This window comes from Pan paniscus, chromosome 18 (assembly GCF_029289425.2).
Source record: "Pan paniscus chromosome 18, NHGRI_mPanPan1-v2.0_pri, whole genome shotgun sequence".
Taxonomy (NCBI): domain Eukaryota; kingdom Metazoa; phylum Chordata; class Mammalia; order Primates; family Hominidae; genus Pan; species Pan paniscus.
This window is the reverse complement of record NC_073267.2, coordinates 32349791-32369526: the sequence shown is the minus strand read 5'-3', so window position 1 is coordinate 32369526 and position 19736 is coordinate 32349791. Positions and strand designations below refer to the sequence as shown.

Sequence of the window (19736 nt, the reverse complement as noted above, 5' to 3'; positions counted from 1 at the left end):
TAATGTAAGTGATATTTATTTTATTTATTTTTTGAGTCAGAGTCTCGCTCTGTCACCCAGGCTAGAGTGTGCTGATGTGATCTTGGCTCACTACAACCTCTGCCTCCTGGGTTCAAGCGATTCTCATGCCTCAGCCTCCCAAGTGGCTGGGACTACAGGCATGCACCATCACGCCCAGCTAATTTTTGTATGTTTTTCAGTAGAGGTGGGGTTTCACCAAGTTGGCCGGGCTGGTCTCAAACTCCCCACCTCAAGTGCTCTGCCCGCCTTGGCCTCCCAAAGTGCTGGGATTACAGGCATGAGTCGTGGTGTCTGGCCCTAATGTGAGTGATCTTTAACAATGAGGACTTGAAAAAGAAAACCCTGAAGAAACCTAATTCTTTGATGTCTGGATGACAAGGAAGAAGATAGAAATGGCATCAGATAATAAACAGTGTAAATGTTTATCAGAAAGAGGCTGGTGGTCGGGACCAGTAGGAGGATCGCTTGAGTCCAGGAGTGCATCTCTACAAAAAAGTTAAAGGATTTTTTAACATTGGCCAGGTGTGGTGGCACGCATCTGTGATCCCAGCTACTTGGGAGGCTGAGGCAGGAGGATTGCTTGAAGCCCAGGAGGTTGAGGCTGCAGTGAGTTGTGATCGAGCCACTGTACTCCTGCCTGGGTGACAGAGCAAAACCCAGTCTCAAAAAAAAATAATAATAATAATAATATTTTACATAACCAACCACTTCTAAAGATTAAAAAAAAAACCCTACAATTAATTAAAAACCTCAGGTCCCTCAGGCAATCATACCAGATATTGAAACAAAGCAATAACATAAGGACTGCAGTATTTATTTTATTTTTATATTATTTATTTATTCTTTGTTAGTTTGTTTTTGGAGTGTGGGTTTTGTTTTATTTTTTGATTTTTTTCTTTTTTTCGACCCACGGATTTATTCTTATTGCCCAGGCTTGAGTGCAATGGCATGTTCTCAGCTTACTCAACCTCCGCCTCTTGGGTTTGGGTAATTGTGCTTCGGCCTCCCTCTGCCTCTTGGGCTTGGGCGATTGTTCCACCTCATCCGCCCTCCGCCTCTTGGGTTTCGGTGATTGTTCCACCTCATCCACCCTCCACCTCTTGGGTTTGGGTGGTTTTTCCGCCTCGGCCTCCTGAGTAGCTAAGGGAGGAGTCATGAGATTATCATCCACTGAGGGTGGAAGAGGGATAAGGAGACACTCCTTCAGATTATCATCCACTGAGGGTGGAAGAGGAGAGGGTGGAAGAGGAGCAAGGAGACACTCCTTCAGATTATCATCCACTGAGGGTGGAAGAGGAGAGGGTGGAAGAGGAGCAAGGAGACACTCCTTCAGATTATCATCCACTGAGGGTGGAAGAGGAGAGGGTGGAAGAGGAGCAAGAGGACACTCCTTCAGATTATCATCCACTGAGGGTGGAAGAGGAGAGGGTGGAAGAGGAGCAAAAGGACACTCCTTGATATTATCATCCACTGAGGGTGGAAGGGGATGAAGGAGACATTCGGGAGGTGTCTTGAGGCTCAGGGAGTTATCCGTTATAGAACGTTGTTGAGTTGGAGGAGGTGGCTGGTGGCCCATCCTGTTTTTTAAAGTTTCAGCTGTGAGGTAGGGCCAGTAGGGCAATCCTGAAGAATGACGATGCTCCGCTGCCACCATTCTGACCTGTAGGGCCGAAGAAGGGAATGTTTTCACACATATTCATTTGATGGACAAAATTACCGCCACCAACACGGTCTGCACCTTCTGTTGCTGGTGATAGATTTTTGCACCTTTCCATCCTCCAGGTTTCAAAATAGCAGTATCAGTGTCATAATATCACCCTTCCACTGAGTACTGCCGACAGCTGGGGGGTAAAGAAAAGTCATTGGGGCACACTGTTGTCTCCACATGCCACTGTGTCTGTCTGCAAATGTAGGCAGGCTGGGGTCCTGCCCCAGGGAAGACAGAGTCATAACAGAGTAATAAAGAAGCATGTTTGAGACACAGGAGTGTCTATGTCTATCTTCATTCCTCCCTCACAGCCATCACCAGAGCACGTTTCTTGCACCAGGTCAACAGACAGTAAGAGAGGCATGAAAAGCCCATTGTCCACACATGTTGCAGCTTCTTTTTGGAGAATGTTTTCCAGGCCTTTTATGTTCTGTCTCTGATTCTCAGAACTCTGCAAGGTCAGTGTGACCACCCTGCTCCAAATCTAAGAAAACAGAGGTTTCCAGAGGAAGGAGAAATTGTGCCCAGGGTCACACAGCTTGCAAGAGGCAGAGTGGAAGTTGATTCCAGCTCTGCCTGCAGGACCCTCTCATTTCCCCTCTGTTTCCCTTCTTGACAAAGGATCTTCTTCACTCTGGAGGTGCCACCCATGAGAACAAAGAGCTCTGGAGAGATGTGGATTCCTGAAGAGCTGCAGGGAAACTGGGAGAGGGTTTTCTGACAGAACAATCTTACCTCAAGAAGTCAGTTAGGCATGGCTGTAATATTTCTTTTCACTCCCAGGTAATACCAAATTGTAAGTGCACTAGGACATAAAGAATACTTTTGTCCATGGAAAAATGAGGTGGGAATTCTAAACAATGCAAGTTTTAAAACTGTGTTTCACTTCAAGTGTACAAGTCCCATCACGTGTAATCATAGGACTCGGCAGCTTTTGAAGGTACAGAGGCCACACAAGAACCAGCTTAGCTGAGCATCATTTAAGGCCTTCATTTGGAATTGTCCCTGTGGGTAATAAGTTACATTCATTCTTCACTAATTTACAGTCAGGGCCCATTTGCTATTACAAATATGGAACCTCTGACACTTTGAATATTAGATCAGGGGCCCCACTGGGTGGGGATGAAGGTGTTTTTGCACAACACGGTTACCAACAGGGATGGGACTGTGATGCTTGTAGGCAGCCTTTCTCTCTGCCATCTCCCTCTGCAGGGCTTGAGCACAGAGCTGTAGGGAGAAAAATGTATCCATGTCCTGACCTGGCAGACTATGTTCAAAAGCAAGGAAAACAAACAAACTTACCCGGTTGCAAAGAGGCTTTCTTGCAGAAGGGGGGATCTGAAAAAGCCAACACATGAGAAATTGAATGTTGAGAGAGTCTAAGAGCCGTGGCATCATCTGCATCAGCACTGAACTATCCTGCAACTGCGGGGAGGAAGCTCCTTACTTTGCATTTGTGGTAGTCCTCTGCCCGCCGCCGCAACTCTTGCGCATGTTGAAATATTTTCCTATGGATTACAATCACTTTCATCAGATAAAGCACCACTTTCAGGATGATTTTAAATAATCTGCCATGTTTCTGTTATCCTCACAACTGTACCCTTACACAATCTATCTGTACCTAGAAAACGTATTTCAGATGGCTATAAGAGTACAGTCTGAGCCGGTCGCGGTGGCTGATGCCTGTAGTCCCAGCACTCTGGGAGGGCGAGGCGGATGGATCACGAGGTCAGGAGATTGAGACCATCCTGGCTAATACGGTGAAACCCCGTCTCTACTAAAAATACAAAAGATTAGCCGGGCGTGGTGGCAGGCACCTGTAATCCCAGCTACTCGGGAGGCTGAGGCAGGGGAATCACTTGAACCTGGGAGGCGGAGGTTGCAGTGAGCCAAGATCACGTCATTGCACTCCAGCCTGGGTGACACAGCGAGACTCCATCTCAGAAAAACAAAAACAAAAACAAAAAAACTGTACGGTCTGATCCAAACTGTTGCTATATTGATTCCTCCTCTTGCTTACTGCCTGCTGACTTCTGAGATGATAGTTTCCTTCCCCATTCTCAGTATATCCCTAATTCATCCTTCGTTGAGCATCTTTTATCATAAAGCTGTATTCTCTTTGTATTAATATCCTTACCGTGTTTCACAGGGCAGAAACAGCTGGGCTTATAAACAGGCATAGTCCTTTTGAAGGATGTGGTTGATCCTACAACAACACACTTTCCTAAGGATGACAACAACTCACCCCACCCCTAGAATGGCTGGTATGAACCGAGTTTCCACACAGTCTAGCTGGCAATGGGGTCAGGAGACGTTTTGCTGCTTCACATCTTTTGGTCACTGGTAAATATTAAGGTACTTTGTTTTCTGTTTTGTGAACTCTCTCTCTCTCTCTCTCTCTCTCTCTCTCTCTCGATATGTCTTCTGACCATTTGTTTCTATTTCTGCATTTACTGGGTCTAAACACTGTACAAAGGTTAAAAACAACACTCCAATGGGCGTTTCCCAAGAGGGTGGGGTTCAGTTTCTGAACTCACTTGTAGGTGTGTATTTCTTTCATATCCAATTTCCCATTTTCCTCTGCCTCTGATACCTGCCTCTCCTTTTCTGCATGCTCACATTCTTTCATGCTTAGTTTCCTCAGATTAGAAGGGAGAGAAATGCACACACATGATCCACCAGCCCGTGTGGGATTCCCTCTGCCCTTCTGGCATCTGAAGGCTGTGATTCAAAGATCCCCCCTGCAACCTTCCCACAAATGAACCAACTGATTCTCACAACCAAAGGGAGAATGGACACCTCCCATTGAGGGACAAAAAAAAGTCACACTCTGGCCTGCTGGCAAGTCACCTGTCATTTCCAGCTCATCTTCATACTTCCATAGTTAGTCCTATTCTTTAGTAAATATAAAGACTATTAAAAGCTTCTATGAGGTGCACTATGTGTGTCTCTGGGGTCAGTCTTGTGCTTGACACAGCGAAAGCTCATTTTAGTTCAGTGTGAAAAACCAGACCTCACCAATTCATCACAACTAACTCCATCGGAAGCAGAGGATTGCTCCTCATCTGACTCCTCCTGTGTGAGACCTGATTCTCAGTCAGAGGCTGATGCCGGAACTGAGACCATCAGCCATAGAGAGATCGTTCCAGAATATGGTGTCATTAACCCCGCAGTTCACTACTGCACTTTGCCATGATTCAGGACTGGAACTCTTGTCATCGACTTTAAAGATCCTGGTTGAGAGAAAAGGCAATCTGAATGCTGGGCGCATCTATTGAATTAGAAATGATCGGAATGGCTCCTAAGTCGGGTGTTATGTCCTGAAAATAGGTGACAATGGCAAACCATCCACCCTGGTGTTGACTGACTTTAACAAGGTTCAGTTCACAGAGATTGAGGGCAGAAAAAGGAAATGGCCTAAAAAGGGTAAGTTTGCTGTGTTGCCCTCACACCACTTGATTCATGGTCCTGATCCTAAGGATCTCACCTGATACTTGGTTTTATAGGAAGGATGTGTAAAATTCCCAGAACGCTAGGAAACAGGGACAAAAACACTTCAAAGAGAAAGTTCATGAACTTGTTTCTGACCACAGGGCATCCTTCAGCACATGCTGTCTGGAGTGGCCTCCAACAAGGAGTGTGTGGTGAGGTGCTGAGAATGCAATGGGAGCAGGGTCCTGTCCCCACGCTAAAGAAGCTCACAGTTTAATGCAAATGAGAAGCCAGTGAGGACATCACTACTCCTGCTGTGCACTTGGGAACTAGAAACACAAAACCTGACTCTGGAGGGAAGCTAAGGAAGCATTCTACTCTTGAGTTGACATAAGTGCATCTGAAGCTTCTGATCTCCGATGAGAACAATGGGGGACACCAAACAGAATATAAAACTCATGATTGAATACATCAAATTGCTAACATGGCAGTAAACAGACATGAGGTGAAGATGGAGAAGAAGGAAACCCAGGACGAAAGTCAGCCTCGCATTTGGAACCCATTTCCCTGAGTTTCATTGCTGAATTCCAGAAGGAACTACTGAGATGCAAAGAAGCACAGCAGCTTTTGCACACATGCATGGGATTAGATGGAAAACAAGTGGATTGAGGGTCTGCCAATGAAAGCGACCCATACTGAAGTCCACTGGCTCTGGTTGAGACCCAGAAGAGTCATGCATCAGAATAAAGGTGGACAGAAAATACCCTGGCCTTTGTAGGGACTGAGCCTGCACCGACGACCTCAATTGCAGCCTGTATGGAGGACCCCTGACCATCCCCCAGAAGTAGACTCCCATCTCTTCTGCAGCAAGATAACATGCTACTAGGCCTCAATTCATTGCTAAATATTTTTTTAACAAGTATCTCACATTTAACAGAAAAAGATCAGTCATATGGCAGCAAAATACAATGTAATATGACCAAAACATGAAAGACTGTGAAAATGAATCTGGAGGTGACCCAAGGATTGAATTCAACAATCCAGGCTGGGTGCGGTGGCTCACACTGGGAGGCTGAGGTAGGCAGATCACCTGAGGTCGGCAGATCACCTGAGGTCAGGAGTTCAAGACTAGCCTGGCCAACATGGTGAACCCCTGTCTCTACTAAAAATACAAAAATCTGGCCGGGCACGGTGGCTCACGCCTGTAATCCCAGCACATTGGGAGGCCGAGGTGTGCGGATCATGATGTCAGGAGTTCTAGACCAGCTTGGCCAATATGGTGAAACCCCGCCTCTACTAAAAATACAAAAATTATCCGGGCATGGTGGCATATGCCTGTAGTCCCAGCTACTCAAGAGGCTGAGGGATAAGAATCGCTTGAACCTGGGAGGTGGAGGTTGCAGTGAGCCAAGATCATGCCACTGCACTCTAGCCTGGGTGACAGAGTGAGACTCTGTCTCAAAAAAAAAAAAAAAAAAAAAAAAAATTGGCCAAATGTGCTGGCACGCACCTGTAATCCAAGCTACTCGGGAAGCTGAGGCAGAATTGCTTCAAACTGGGAGCAGAGGTTGCAGTGAGCCAAGATTGCACCATAGCACTCCAGCCTGGGCGACAGAGCGAGACTCTATCTCAAAATTAAAAAAAAAAAAAAAAAAGGCTGGCTGTGGTGGCTCACGCCTCTAATCCCAGCACTTTGGGAGGCTGAGGCAGGTGGATTACCTGAGGTCAGAAGTTCGAGACCAGCCTGGACAACATGGTGAAACCCCATCTCTAGTAAAAATACAAAAATTAGCTGGGCGTGGTGGTGGGCACCTGTAATCCCAGCTACTTGGGAGGCTGAGGCAGGAGAATTGCTTGAACCCAAAAGGCAGTGAGCTGAGATTGTGCCATTGCACTACAGCCTGGGCAACAACAGCAAAGCTCCATCTCAGGAAAAAAAAAAAAAAAAAAAAAAAAAGACAGAGAAAGGAAAACCAATGCCAGTACTAGCAACTCCTCTTCCCCCGAAAAAATGACAAACAAGAATGTAGGAAGGGAAAGGAATTATACAGCTTAAACTAATGAAGCAGAAAGGACAAACTCAATTTTGAACCCACTGAATTTGCCACAAATATTGTAGAAAATATTCTCAAGGACTTTACAGTTGTCTACTTTGATTGGCACATGGTTCATACAACAGTATTTGTGTCAAGGCACATCTTACTGTTTTCTGGCGGTCTTCCTCTTTCCATTGATTTTGTCATGATGGTTGATTTTCGTTGTCACCTTCCTCTTATGGATTTTCGCTCTAAATTTTCTTTCCACATGTCTCCATGGAGTAATGACGTCTTTCAGGCCAATTTTATTTCCTGGAAAGGAAGAAACTCTTTTCTTTGTGTGCATACAAATGGACCTCAGCCTTTGGTGAGAGTGAGGAGAAGAGAAGGTGAGAAACCTGAGGAAAAGAAGCTGTTCTTTCCCTTTCCAGGGCAAACTCATTTCCACACTATGGGGACTCCAAGAGAGCCATACCTTCCTGTCTACGTCGTTTGGACCTCCAGGCTCTCTGCTGTACATCCGTGGATCCATCATGTCCATTTCGAGACCAGAAGATAGTCTTCAGGAAATACACCTAGGAAATAATAATATAAGAATGACGGCTGGGCACGGTGGCTCATGCGTATAATCCCAGTACTTTGGGAGGCCAAGGCAGGTGGATCACGGGGTCAGGAGTTCAAGACCAGCCTGGCCAAGATGGTGAAACCCCGTCTCTACTAAAAATACAAAAATTAGCTGGGCATGGCAGCGGGCGCCTGTAATCCGAGCTACTCGGGAGGCTGAGGCAGAGAACCGTTTGAAGCTGGGAGGCGGAGGTTGCAGTGAGCCGAGATCACACCACTGCACTCCAGCCTGAGCGACAGAATGAGACTCTGTCACACACACACACACACACACACACACACACACACACAAGAATGACATGAGGCTGGCACGGTGGCTCACTCCTGTAATCCCAGCACTTTGGGAGGCCGAGGCAGGCGGATCACCTGAGGTCGGGAGTTTGAGACCAGCCTCACCAACATGGAGAAATGCTGTCTCTGCTAAAAATACAAAATTAGCCAGGCATGGTGGTGCATGCCTGTAATCCCAGCTAGTCAGGAGGCTGAGGCAGGAGAATCACGTGAACCCAGCAGGAAAAGGTTGTGGTGAGCTGAGATTGTGCCATTGCACTCCAACCTGGGCAACAAAATTGAAACTCTGTCTCAAAAAAAAAAAAAAATAGGCCAGGTGCGGTAGCTCACGCCTGTAATCCCAGCACTTTGGGAGGCCGAGGCGGGTGAATCACAAGGTCAAGAGATGGAGAACATCCTGGGCAACATGGTGAAACTCCATCTCTACTAAAAATACAAAAATTAGCTGAGCATGGTGATGCACGCCTGTAGTCCCAGCTACTCGGGAGGCTGAGGCAGGAGAACTGCTTGAACCCAGGAGGCAGAGGTTGCAGTGAGCCAAGATCCCACCACTGCACTCCAGCCTGGTGACAGAGTGAGACTCCGTCTCAAAAAAAAAAAAAAAAAAAATGACATGAATATACTTCACACAACTGAACTGTACACTTCAACATGGTTAGATGGTTACTATCATCTTATAAGTATTTTACCACAGGTTAACATGTTTCACAACTTGAAAAGGAAGTAATTACCTTCAGCTCTCTGAGTTCTAGAATTTGTAACATTTCACCCCCTGCTCCTTCCTGATCTGCACTGGAGCATCTTCCTTCTGTCCCTGCTCTACTCAGAGTTCACTTTCCCTTCCCTCACATCAGCTTCATTGAGGCTGGTTTGAACTTAACGCAAAACATTCTCACTAATGACTGAATTTCCACCAAGATTTCCATATTATCACAGTATGCTTTTAATCTTCTAAGATATTAAATATTTGTTCTCATCATAGCGAAAATGCAATGCAAATCCCATCTCAGATGTGGGTCAGATACCTATGAATCTCCTGAGGTAGTCATTGAAATGACTTTTTTCTTGAGATGGAGTGTCACTCTCAACCATGCTGAAGTGCAGTGGCGCTACCTTGGCTCACGGCAACCTCCACCTCCCAGATTCAAGCGATTCTTGTGCCTTGGCCTCCCAAGTAGCTGGGATTACAGGTGCCTGCTACCATGCCTGCCTAATTTTTGTCTTTTCAGTAGAGATGGGGTTTCACCATGTTGGCCCATCTGGTCTTGAACTCCTGACCTCAAGTGATCCATCTGCCTCAGCCTCCCAAAGTGCTGGGATTACAGGCATGAGCCACCACACCTGGCCTGAAATAGTATCTTTCAAATTCTTTGTAGAATTTGCTTTTTCCTGATTTCTGCACATAGGATAAAAAAAAAAAGTCATGTACTAGGATTTTGAGAGAAGCAATGGGTAATCTAAAAAGATGAAAAGAGCAACCACGTCAATCCCACAACTACTGCTAGATTTCATAGGAAAGGTAGCTGGCCCAGTTTGGAGCTAGGAGAAATGTTAAACACATGAAGAAATGACAAGCAAAGAAATGCCATCATGCATGAATGCTTCATGGCACCCATGATGTCCCTGCTTAGGAGGTAATGGTATAGATGACTAGATGACAAGGACAAAGATGAGAGGTGCGAAGTTGTCCAAGTCCAACAGCTCAACTGAACTTTCCTAAATGGAATTGTTAAAAAGTGGTAAATTTAACAACTTCCCCTGGCTCACGTGGTGGCTCACGCTTGTAATCCCAGCACTTTGGGAGGCTGAGGCGGGTGGATCATTTGAGGTCGGGTTTTGAGACTAGCCTGGCCAACATGGTAAAACCCCGACTCTACTAAAAATACAAAAATTAGCTGGGCATGGTGGTGGGCACCTGTAATCCCAGCTACTTGAGAGGCTGAGGCAGGGGAATCGCTTGAAGCCAGGAGGTGGAGGTTGCAGTGAGCCGAGATCACACCATTATACTCCAGCCTGGGCAACAGAGGGAGACTCGTCTCGGGGGTGAGAAAAGACAAAAAAAAAAAAAAAAAAAAAGCTTCCTCCAATTTATACCGAAAATTCTCTGTTCAGGACTAAGTGGCATAGAGAATGTTAAATGTGCCTAGATATCTTCATAACTCATATATTTTCTGTTTTCTACATATCTTGAAAGGCAGTGCCAAATGACGTGTAATTATCTAGGTGGTGAAACTGAAACATACTTCCTCTTCCCTTGAATATAAAAAAGCATTGTGGTATTAGTACTTTTATCTTGGATCATTGTTCAGAAGGAGGTTCAGCCCCCAGACAACCACATTTTTACTGTCATGAATGGCAAGACAAAATGTAGAGCTCAACTTACCCAAAGGAAAAAAGGCTCAAAAGACAAATTATGGCACAACTTAGCAGCCAAATTCTTACCAAGTACAGACTTTTGACATACTGATCTCTCTCCGGTTGCAAGTGGGAACATGCACTTTGAATGATGTCATTCAAAATTACCCTGCCCAGACACACTTTTCATCGATTCTCTTGGAGGGCAGTTCTAAGAGATTCTCTGGGGCTTTCTCTGCATCATGAGACGCAGTGCTGTTCTGCCCTTCACCTTCCGGCAGTTTGTCACCTCGTCCCTATGACCTCAGAGGAACTTTGTCTCAGGCCAATTGTTTGTTCCTTGGCCTCTTTCATTTCCCCTAAAAATCATTTGCTGCCCCTCTAAATGGCCTACATCTCCATCTATCTCCCTCTCCCCTCAGAAGAGGGTGCTCTTTAAGCATCAACCATCCGGCCCTTCTAGCAGTCTCATTTTTCAGCTGGTTCCCATGTTTATGCCTGTTCTAGGTTTTTCTTTTCCTGTTAAGCTGTCTGTTGTCAGCTCATTTCTGCAGTGAATCTTCAGAGAGGAGATTGGAAGCTTTCCTTCCACCCATACGATAGAACTATAAAGCAGAAGAGTTTAGAAAGAATTTCCTATTTAAGTGACGAAACCTCATACTCCATTTGTGATAAATAGCACAAAGGTTAAAAAAACTTATTTTTGACCAAAAGCTCTGTTGACATTCTATTAAACAAACACCGACCTATTTAATTTTCATAATGTAAATGGCAGACATTTTCATAATTCTTATGCTAATAAATCATTTCCCTGATTGTTTGGGTAAAACCACATATTCATAATGAAGTCCAGAAATGTGAATTGTTTTATATAATTTATTCTTATTTGTGATTACAAGTATACCTCTACAGAAAGTTAGTATACTCACACAAAGGTAATTTGTGCAGAAGAGAATGGTAAATGTGTAAGGTCTCAGAAACCCAATAACGATAATTATCAAATTATCCAATTTTTGTGGAGATGGGGTTTTGCCATGTTGGCCAGGGTGGTCTCGAACTCCTCCACAAAAGTCAGTCTCACGATGACGATAGACAGCCAGAGTGTTGATAACCTGGAATAATAATAATTGAAATAATGAAAAGGTCAACGACACCGACAATATTTCACTCAGAAAGAATCATCCTTAGAAACCGTCAACCTCCTCCAAAAGGTAACCACATCCCTCAGATATCACCGTGGGATTCCACTGCTACAAAAAAGAACAGAAGTTACAAGTCTCATGTTTTTCAGATGGCTGGTAGTGTTTTTAGGCATCGCAAATGTGGGGTGCTGTCTTTCTTGGTATAAAGCAGGGATATCCAATCTTTTGACTTCCCTGCCTATATTAAAAGAAGCAAAGTTGTCTTGAGCCACACATAACATACACTAACACTAACAATAGCTGATGATCTAAACAAAAAATTCTTTTTTTTTTTTTTTTGGAGACAGAGTTCCGCTCCACTCAGTCGCCCAGGCTGGAGTGCAGTGGTGCAATCTCGGCTCACTGCAACCTCCAGCTCCTGGGCTCAAGCCATTCTCCTCCCTCAGCCTCCCGAGTAGCTGAGATTACAGGTCTCTGCCACCATGCCCGACTAACTTTTGTATTTTTAGTAGAGATGAGGTTTCACCATGTTGGCCAGTCTGGCCTTGAACTCCTGACAGGCGATCTGCCTGCCTCGGCCTCCCAAAGTGCTGGGATTACAGGTGTGAGCCACCGTGCCCAGCCATTTGTTTTTGTTTTTGTTTTTGTTTTGGTGTTTTGTTTTTGAGATGGGGTCTCACTCTGTCACCCAGGCTGGAGTGCAGTGGCGTGCTCTCGGCTCACTGCAACCTCTGCCTCTCAGGTTCAAGTGATTCTCCTGCCTCAGCCTCCTGAGTAGCTGGGAGTACAGGTGCCTGACAATGCACTCAGCAAATTTTTGTATTTTTTGTGGAGATGGGGTTTTGCCATGTTGGCCAGGGTGGTCTCGAACTCCTGACCTCAGGTAATCTGCCCGCCTCAGCCTCCCAAAGTGCTGGGATTACAGGCATGAGCCACTGTACCTGGCCAAAATCTCCTAATGTTTTAAGAAAGTTTACAAATTTGTGTTGAACTGCATTCAAAACTGTCCTGGGCCACATGCAGCCCGTCACTCATGGCTAAGACAAGCTAAGTATAAAGTAATTATCTTTTCTTTTTGTTTGGAGACAAAGTCTTGCTCTGTCACCCAGGCTAGATTGCAGTGGCATGATCTCAGCTCACTGCAACCTCCGCCTCCCGGGTTCAAGCGATTCTCCTGCCTCAGCTACTGAGTAACTGGGATTACAGGCGCCTGCCACCGCACTCGGCTAATTTTTGTATTTTTAGTACAAACAGGGTTTCACCATCTTGGCCAGGCTGGTCTCCAACTCCTGACCTCATGATCCACCTGCCTCGGCCTCCCAAAGTGCTGGGAATACAGGTGTGAGCCACTGCACCTGGCCAGTAGTTATCTTTTCTTTAAAGTTATTTACTTGTTTTTTAAATTGATGTATAACATTGGATGCATTTGTTATATATCACATGGTAAAAGAATCCCTCTAAATAATACTTCTCTCTTGGATTATATGAATCTTTGTCATTTAAAGCTCAGCATAAGTAAAAAAAAAAAAAATACAATGAAGAGATTACTTCATTCACAAATAAGTATCAAATTTTAGTGCTTAAAAATTAACAAGGTGGGCCGGGCGTGGTGGCTCACGCCTGCAATCCCAGCACTTTGGGAAGCCGAGGTGGGTGGACCACGAGATCAGGAGATTGAGACCATCCTAGCTAACACGGTGAAACCCATCTCTACTAAAATTACAAAAAATTAGCAGGGCATGGTGGCACGCGCCTATAGTTCCAGCTACTTGGGAGGCTGAGGCAGAAGAATCACTTGAACCTGGGAGGCAGAGGTTGCAGTGAGCCGAGATCACACCACTGCACTTCAGCCTGGGTGACAGAGCGAGACTGTCTCAAAAAAAATTTACCAAGGCGGAGATCATGAAAATGGCATGAATAGTGTGGGATTTCTCTAAGATTGTTGATATTAATTCCATTAGACTCTTATGTGAGTGAAGATGAAGACTTCCCCTGAGTAAGTTCAGACAGCTTGTGATAACATTTCTACATCGATTCCTCAGGATTTAACTATATATTCTTGAAAACATCTCAATTTTAAATGTTTCTTTCAAGATGGTGAATTAAACAGAGATAGCCCTTCATCAGGTTGAACTGCGCATATGCTGAGTCTGAAATGGAAATGATGGAGTTAGAGAACCATACAACAATGGTAATGATTTCAGAAACATGGTGTTGAGCAGAACAAAGCAGACACAAAAGAGTACCTATGGCATGGCATGCATCTGTAGATGCGAAATTCCAGAATAAGCAAGCTAACCTATGATAAGAAAGAGACTGGCTGGGAAGAGTGAGAGTTCACTTTCTGGGGTGACATAATAGTGTAGATCTTGGCTGGGCACGGTGGTTCACGCCTGTAATCCCAACGCTTTGGGAGGCTGAGGCGGGCGGATCACCTGAGGTCGGGAGTTCAAAACCAGCCTGACCAACATGGAGAAACCCTATCTCTACTAAAAATACAAAATTAGCTGGGAGTGGCGGCACATGTCTGTAATCCCAGCCACTCGGGAGGCTGAGGCAGGAGAATCGCTCGAACCTGGGAAGCAGAGGTTGCGGTGAGCTGATATTGCCCCATTGCACTCCAGCCTGGGCAACAAGGGAGGAACTGTCTCAAAAAAATAAATGAATAAATAAAATAATGTAGATCTTGAAAGGGGGTTGGTTTATGCTGGTGTATGTACTTTCCAAAGTTAGTAAACTTACACTTAAGGTTACATATTTTGGCCAGGCGCGGTGGTTCACGCCTGTAATCCCAGCACTGGGAGGCCGAGGCAGGCAGATCACGAGGTCAAGAGATGGAGACCATCCTGGCGAACATGGTGAAACCCCGTCTCTACTAAAAATACAAAAATTAGCCAGGCGTGGTGGTCTACTAAAAATACAAAAATTAGCCAGGCGTTGTAATCTGAGCTACTCAGGAGGCTGAGGCAGGACAATTGCTTGAACCCCGGAAGCGGAGGTTGCAGTGAGCCGAGATCTTGCCACTGCACTCCAGCCTGGGCGACAGAGTGAGACTCTGTCTAAAAAAAAAAAAAAAAAAAGTCATCAAACCAGATGACACAAATCAAATGACATTTCACTTTGTTTTGGTCCATCTTGTTTGTTAGAGACAAGAGTGCAGCGGGGCCATCTCGGCTCACTGCAAGGTCCAGCTCCTGGGCCCAAGCGATCCTCCCACCTCAGCCTCTCCAGTAACAGGGATAACAGGTACGCACCACCAGGCCCAACTAATCTTTTTTGGAATTTTTTGTAGAGATGGGGTTTCGCTATGATGCCCTGGCTACTCTTCAACTCCTGGACTCGAGTGATCTGCCCACACCTCGGCCCCCTAAAGTGCTGGGATTACAGGCCTGAGCTGTGTAATTTCATGCCGCGTGACACAGCCCAGTAAAAAGGAAGAAACCCCGCGGGTCCAGCGTCTACTCACAGGGGTGGGATGATGGCTGATAAATCCCAGCAGGAGCCAAAAGAGGAGCCACCACCGCAGCCGCATGTCCTGGTCCTTTCAGGGCGCCCTGAGGCGGCCAGGACAGAGGTGGAGGTGGCTTAGGGCAGGGGGGAGGGAAGGGGACGGGGACCGGGGCCGGATCTGTGTTGGGGAGGGGGAGGGGAGGGGGAGGGGAAGGGGAGGGGAAGGGGGGAAGTAAGGGAAGGGAAAGGAGGAGAAGGGGGCTGTTGGGCACCTGGAGGAGGTGGAGGAGGAGGACGAGGAGAAGAAGAAAGGGGTCTGGGAAAGGATCCGGTTCAAATTAAGTTCTCAAGCGCTGGTGGAAGGTTTAGCTACAGGTCACGGAGAAGATCAGGGAAGCAACAGGACACGCGGGGCAAGGGAGCGTGAGGCTTAGGAGCAATTAGAGGGAGACAAAAAGGTTCTGCTATCCACCAAACCTTCTTCGGTCTGGGCCCTCCCTTGGCAACCCTGGGGCTTTATACTCCCTCTCCACCAATCCCTGATGACCCCGGTGGTGCCTCACAATGGACAACGCCAAGTAGCGCCCGCATCATTCCAATGACCCCTCCCCCATCTCAGTCTCCCACACTCCTCGCAAGGACAGGTCCTCTCTGGAACCTTCACAAACCTGATTTCTGGTCCTCCCCAACCAGCTCCCTGTCCCTGCTTCTGGGCGCTCCTTCCTTCCTGAGCTCCCAGGGTTCCTCAAGGTCACTTTTGGTGACAAAACATAAAAAACAAATGATGGCAGGATGGCAGGAAGAACCTCATACCCAAGCAGGGTGCCAGGTTTTACAGCCTCCGCTCAGCCATTCATATCCTAAGCAACAAAACATCAGCAGGATGCGGAAGGTCCCGATAGTAAACCATCTCCATCACATCCATGTAGCCATCCGTCCATCAACCTGTATCTCAGGAACAAATGTAGATACATTCATTTTAAGCATGCATGGTACATTTACAAAAATTAACCTGACTTATTTTGTTCCAGCAAATCTCAATATATTTGAGAGCAATCAAATCACACAGCATGTTTCTGATCCTATAACTGTGCTAGAAGTCAATGATTAAAAGCTAATTCAAAATTATTATTTGCTTGGAAATTCAAAGTGCCCTTATAAGACATAAACATAAGACAGAATCCAAAATGAAACAAGATTGCCTTTCAACTCAATGATAAGATCATAACATGGCAATAAAATGTCTCCCTCTGGCCTGGGAATTCCTCTTTGTGCCACAAGGTTGTGTGATCGCAAATCACCCCTAACCCACCTAGACATTTTAACATCCGAAACCGAGTGATGATGTCCGTATCTATATCATCTTACTGCCTGTGTGTGTGGACTTTAAATTCTGAACCCAAATGAGGGGGAGAAAACCAAGTTGACTTTCATGATTGACCTCTCAGGGATGTCCAAGGAATCTGTGCATTTCAAGAAACAAAGTTCATCAGCTTCTCTCCTAAGGTATTTGCCCACAATACCCAGAGGGCTTGGCAGCATCATGTGTGATGGGTGGGGAGCTCCAAGCAGGTGGGCAGGACCCAGGGGCCTGGTGACCAGGACAGACCCCCACTGTCCATCGCCTTTCCTGGCCCTGTCCTCTGCTAAACTTCCCACAGGCCTTCTGCCCGATCACACAGAGTATGCCCAAACTCTCTCAGGCCTCTGGCAGCTGAAAACCACTGCTTTAAATCCCTTTACCATTTACTATGACATAAGGTTATTGTAAACAGGAAATATTCTATTGATGCTACAAATGGAAAGCCAATGCCTTTACCATAAATAGAAAAACAACCCTAAGAAGCAAGCAAAACAAAAACAAAACAGGGGCTGGGTGTGGTGGCTCACGCCTGTAATCCCAGCACTTTGGGAGGCTGAGGTGGGCGGATCACAAGGTCAGGAGTTCCAGACCAGCCTGGCCAATATGGTGAAACCCTGTCTCTAATAAAACACAAAAATTAGCCGGGTGTGGTGGTGGGCACCTGTAGTCCCACCTACTTGGGAGGCTGAGGCAGGAGAATAGTTTGAACCCGGGAGGCAGAGTCTGCAGTGAGCCGAGATTGCACCACTGCACTCCAGCCTAGGTGACAGAGCGAGACTCTGTCTCAAAAACAGCAACAACTACAAAGAAACAAAAAACAGGGTTAACAAAAGTATGGAATTCAATTCTTTTTATATGCTGCAGCCATGTTCTGGCCCTAGATTTGGCTGGGCATGGTGGCTCACGCCTGTAATCCCAGCATTTTGGGAGGCTGAGGCAGGCGGATCACGAGGTTAGGAGTTCGAGATCATCCTGGCCAACATGGTGAAACCCCGTCTCTACTAAAAATACAAAAATTAGCTGTGTGTGGTGGCAGGTGCCTGTAATTCCAGCTACTCAGGAAGCTGAGGCAAGAGAATTGCTTGAACCCGGGAGGCAGAGGTTGCAATGAGCCGAGATCACACCACTGCACTCCAACCTGGGTGACAGAGCAAAACTCCTTCTGAAAAAAAAAAAAAAAAAAAAAGAAATGTTAAGTAACTTGTCTGAGGCCACATAGTTACCAAGACGTGGGAGCTGGGACTTGAACCCAGGCAGTCTGGCTGGATTCATGCCTGCAGCCTCTGCACTCCTGCTACTTACTTTGTGAGAAGCGCCTGTTCTGTGGAAGGTTGTGGGCTGAGATCTTTCCATGAGTTCCACTCATTTACCCCCAAGGCTGTTCTTAAAGACGGGCATGACGGTTATGCCCATTTTACAGATGGGGCCCTGAGGCTCAAAAGGGCATGCCACTCACCCATTTCCACAAAGCTATAGTCAGTTAGCAGAGGGCAGAATTCGGCCACCTCTCCCCTAGTTCGAAGGCTGTGATTGGCACAGAGGTTTTTTTGTTGTCGTTGCTGTTGTTTGTTCCTTTTTCTTATTTTTGAGACAGGGTCTTGCTCTGTCATCCCAGCTGGAGTGCAGTGGTGCGATGTCAGCTCACTGCAAACTCTGCCTCCAAGATGCAAATGATTCTCGTGCCTCAGCCTCCCAAGTAGCTGGAATTACAGGTGTGCACTACCACGCCCAGCTGTTTTCTGTAGAGATGGGGTTAGTAGAGATTTGTTTTATAGAGACGGGGTTTCACCATGGTCTCTACTAAACCCTGTCTCTACTAAAAATACAAAAATTACCCAGGCGTGGTGGCACATGCCTGTAGTCCCAGCTACTCAAGAGGCTGAGGCAGGAGAATCACTTGAACCTGGGAGGTGGAGGTTGCAGTGACCCAAAATCATGCACTCTAGCCTGGGGTCTCGCTTTTGCCCAGGTTAGAGTGCAGTGGCACAATCATAGTGGCTCACTGCAGCCTCAAACTCCTGGGCTGAAGGGAATCCTCCCACCTCAGCCTCCCAAGTAGCTAGGACTATAGGCATGTGCCATCATGGCGAGTTAATTTTTTGTGTGTTTTTATTCTCTCGAGACAGAGTCTTGCTCTGTTGCTCAGGCTGGACTGCAACGGCATGATCTTGGCTCACCGCAACCTCCACCTCCTGGGTTCAAGCAATTCTCCTACCTCAGCCTCCCGAGTAGCTGGGATTACAGGTGCGTGCCACCATGCCTGGCTAATTTTGTATGTTTAGTAGAGACAGGGTTTCGCCATGTTGGTCAGGCTGCTCTCGAACTCCTGACCTCGTGATCCACCTGCCTCGGCCTCTCGAAGTGTTGGGATTACAGGCATGAGCCACTGAGCCTGGCCTGGTGAGCTAATTTTTAAATTTGTTATAGAGACAAGAGTCGCTCTTATGTTGCCCAGGCTGGTCTCGACCCCCTGGCCTCAAGTGATCCTCCCACCTCAGCCTCCCAAAGTGCTGGGATTACAGATGGGTGTCAGCGCACCTGGCCTCTGAGGAGGATTTCATTATAAACCTGCCCTGAAGGGAGGGAATCCAATTTTACGAGAGGGTGTAGCCTGGTGAGGCCTGGATGACCTCCGGAGGCAGGAGCTTGTGCCTGGGCTGAGGCCTAAGGGTCAATGGGCAGACATGAAGTTGCCCCAGGCAGAGGGTACAGTGTGGGCAAAGTCAGGAAGTGGCAGGGCTTGGATCACTCCAGGAAGAGAGAGGAGTCATGTGTCACAGAAGCTCGAGACCCAGAGAGTGAGGCAGGCAGGCAGGCAGGCAGGGACCAAGCTTGGGCACAGCCAGGAAGGCAGGACAGGTCATGGTGGGGCCAATGGAATCATTACCCAAGTCGGGGATTTTCAGGGAAACAGCTTAGATAAGGCCAGGCATACAGTAACTCCCACCTGTAATCCCAGCATTTGGGGAGGCTGAGGTAGGAGGACTGCTTGAGCCTGGGAGTTCGAGACCAGCCTAGGCAACATAGTGAGACCCCCATATCCACAAAAAATTTAAAAAAGGAGTTTGTGTTCCTGTAGTAGCATACTTGGGAGGTTGAGGTGGCAGTATCACTTGAGCCCAGGAGTTCAAGGCTAAAGTGAGCTGATTGAGCCATTGCACTCCAGCCTGAGCAACAGAGAGATACGCTGTCTCAAAGGAAATACAAATTAAAAAACCAGCCGGGCATGCTGGCGTGTGCCTGTAGTCTCAGCTACTTGGGACACTGAAGTAGGAGGATCGCTTGAGCCCAGGAGTTCAAGGCTGCCGTGAGCT

At 46.7% G+C, this 19736-nt stretch overlaps 1 protein-coding gene across 1 annotated transcript; it reads right to left on the bottom strand.

The window, feature by feature from the left end:
• Nucleotides 1-280: 280 nt before the first annotated feature.
• Nucleotides 281-17147, bottom strand: LOC129394207 (nuclear pore complex-interacting protein family member B15-like). Its single transcript, XM_063597528.1, has 7 exons — nucleotides 15873-17147; nucleotides 11397-11579; nucleotides 7673-7772; nucleotides 7365-7509; nucleotides 3177-3237; nucleotides 3032-3067; nucleotides 281-1681 (listed from the first exon to the last, which is right to left on the bottom strand). Exons 1-7 carry the CDS (start codon nucleotides 15933-15935, stop codon nucleotides 899-901), a joined length of 1371 nt encoding a protein of 456 aa, XP_063453598.1. The 5' UTR covers nucleotides 15936-17147; the 3' UTR covers nucleotides 281-898.
• Between the last annotated feature and the right edge of the window lie 2589 nt (nucleotides 17148-19736).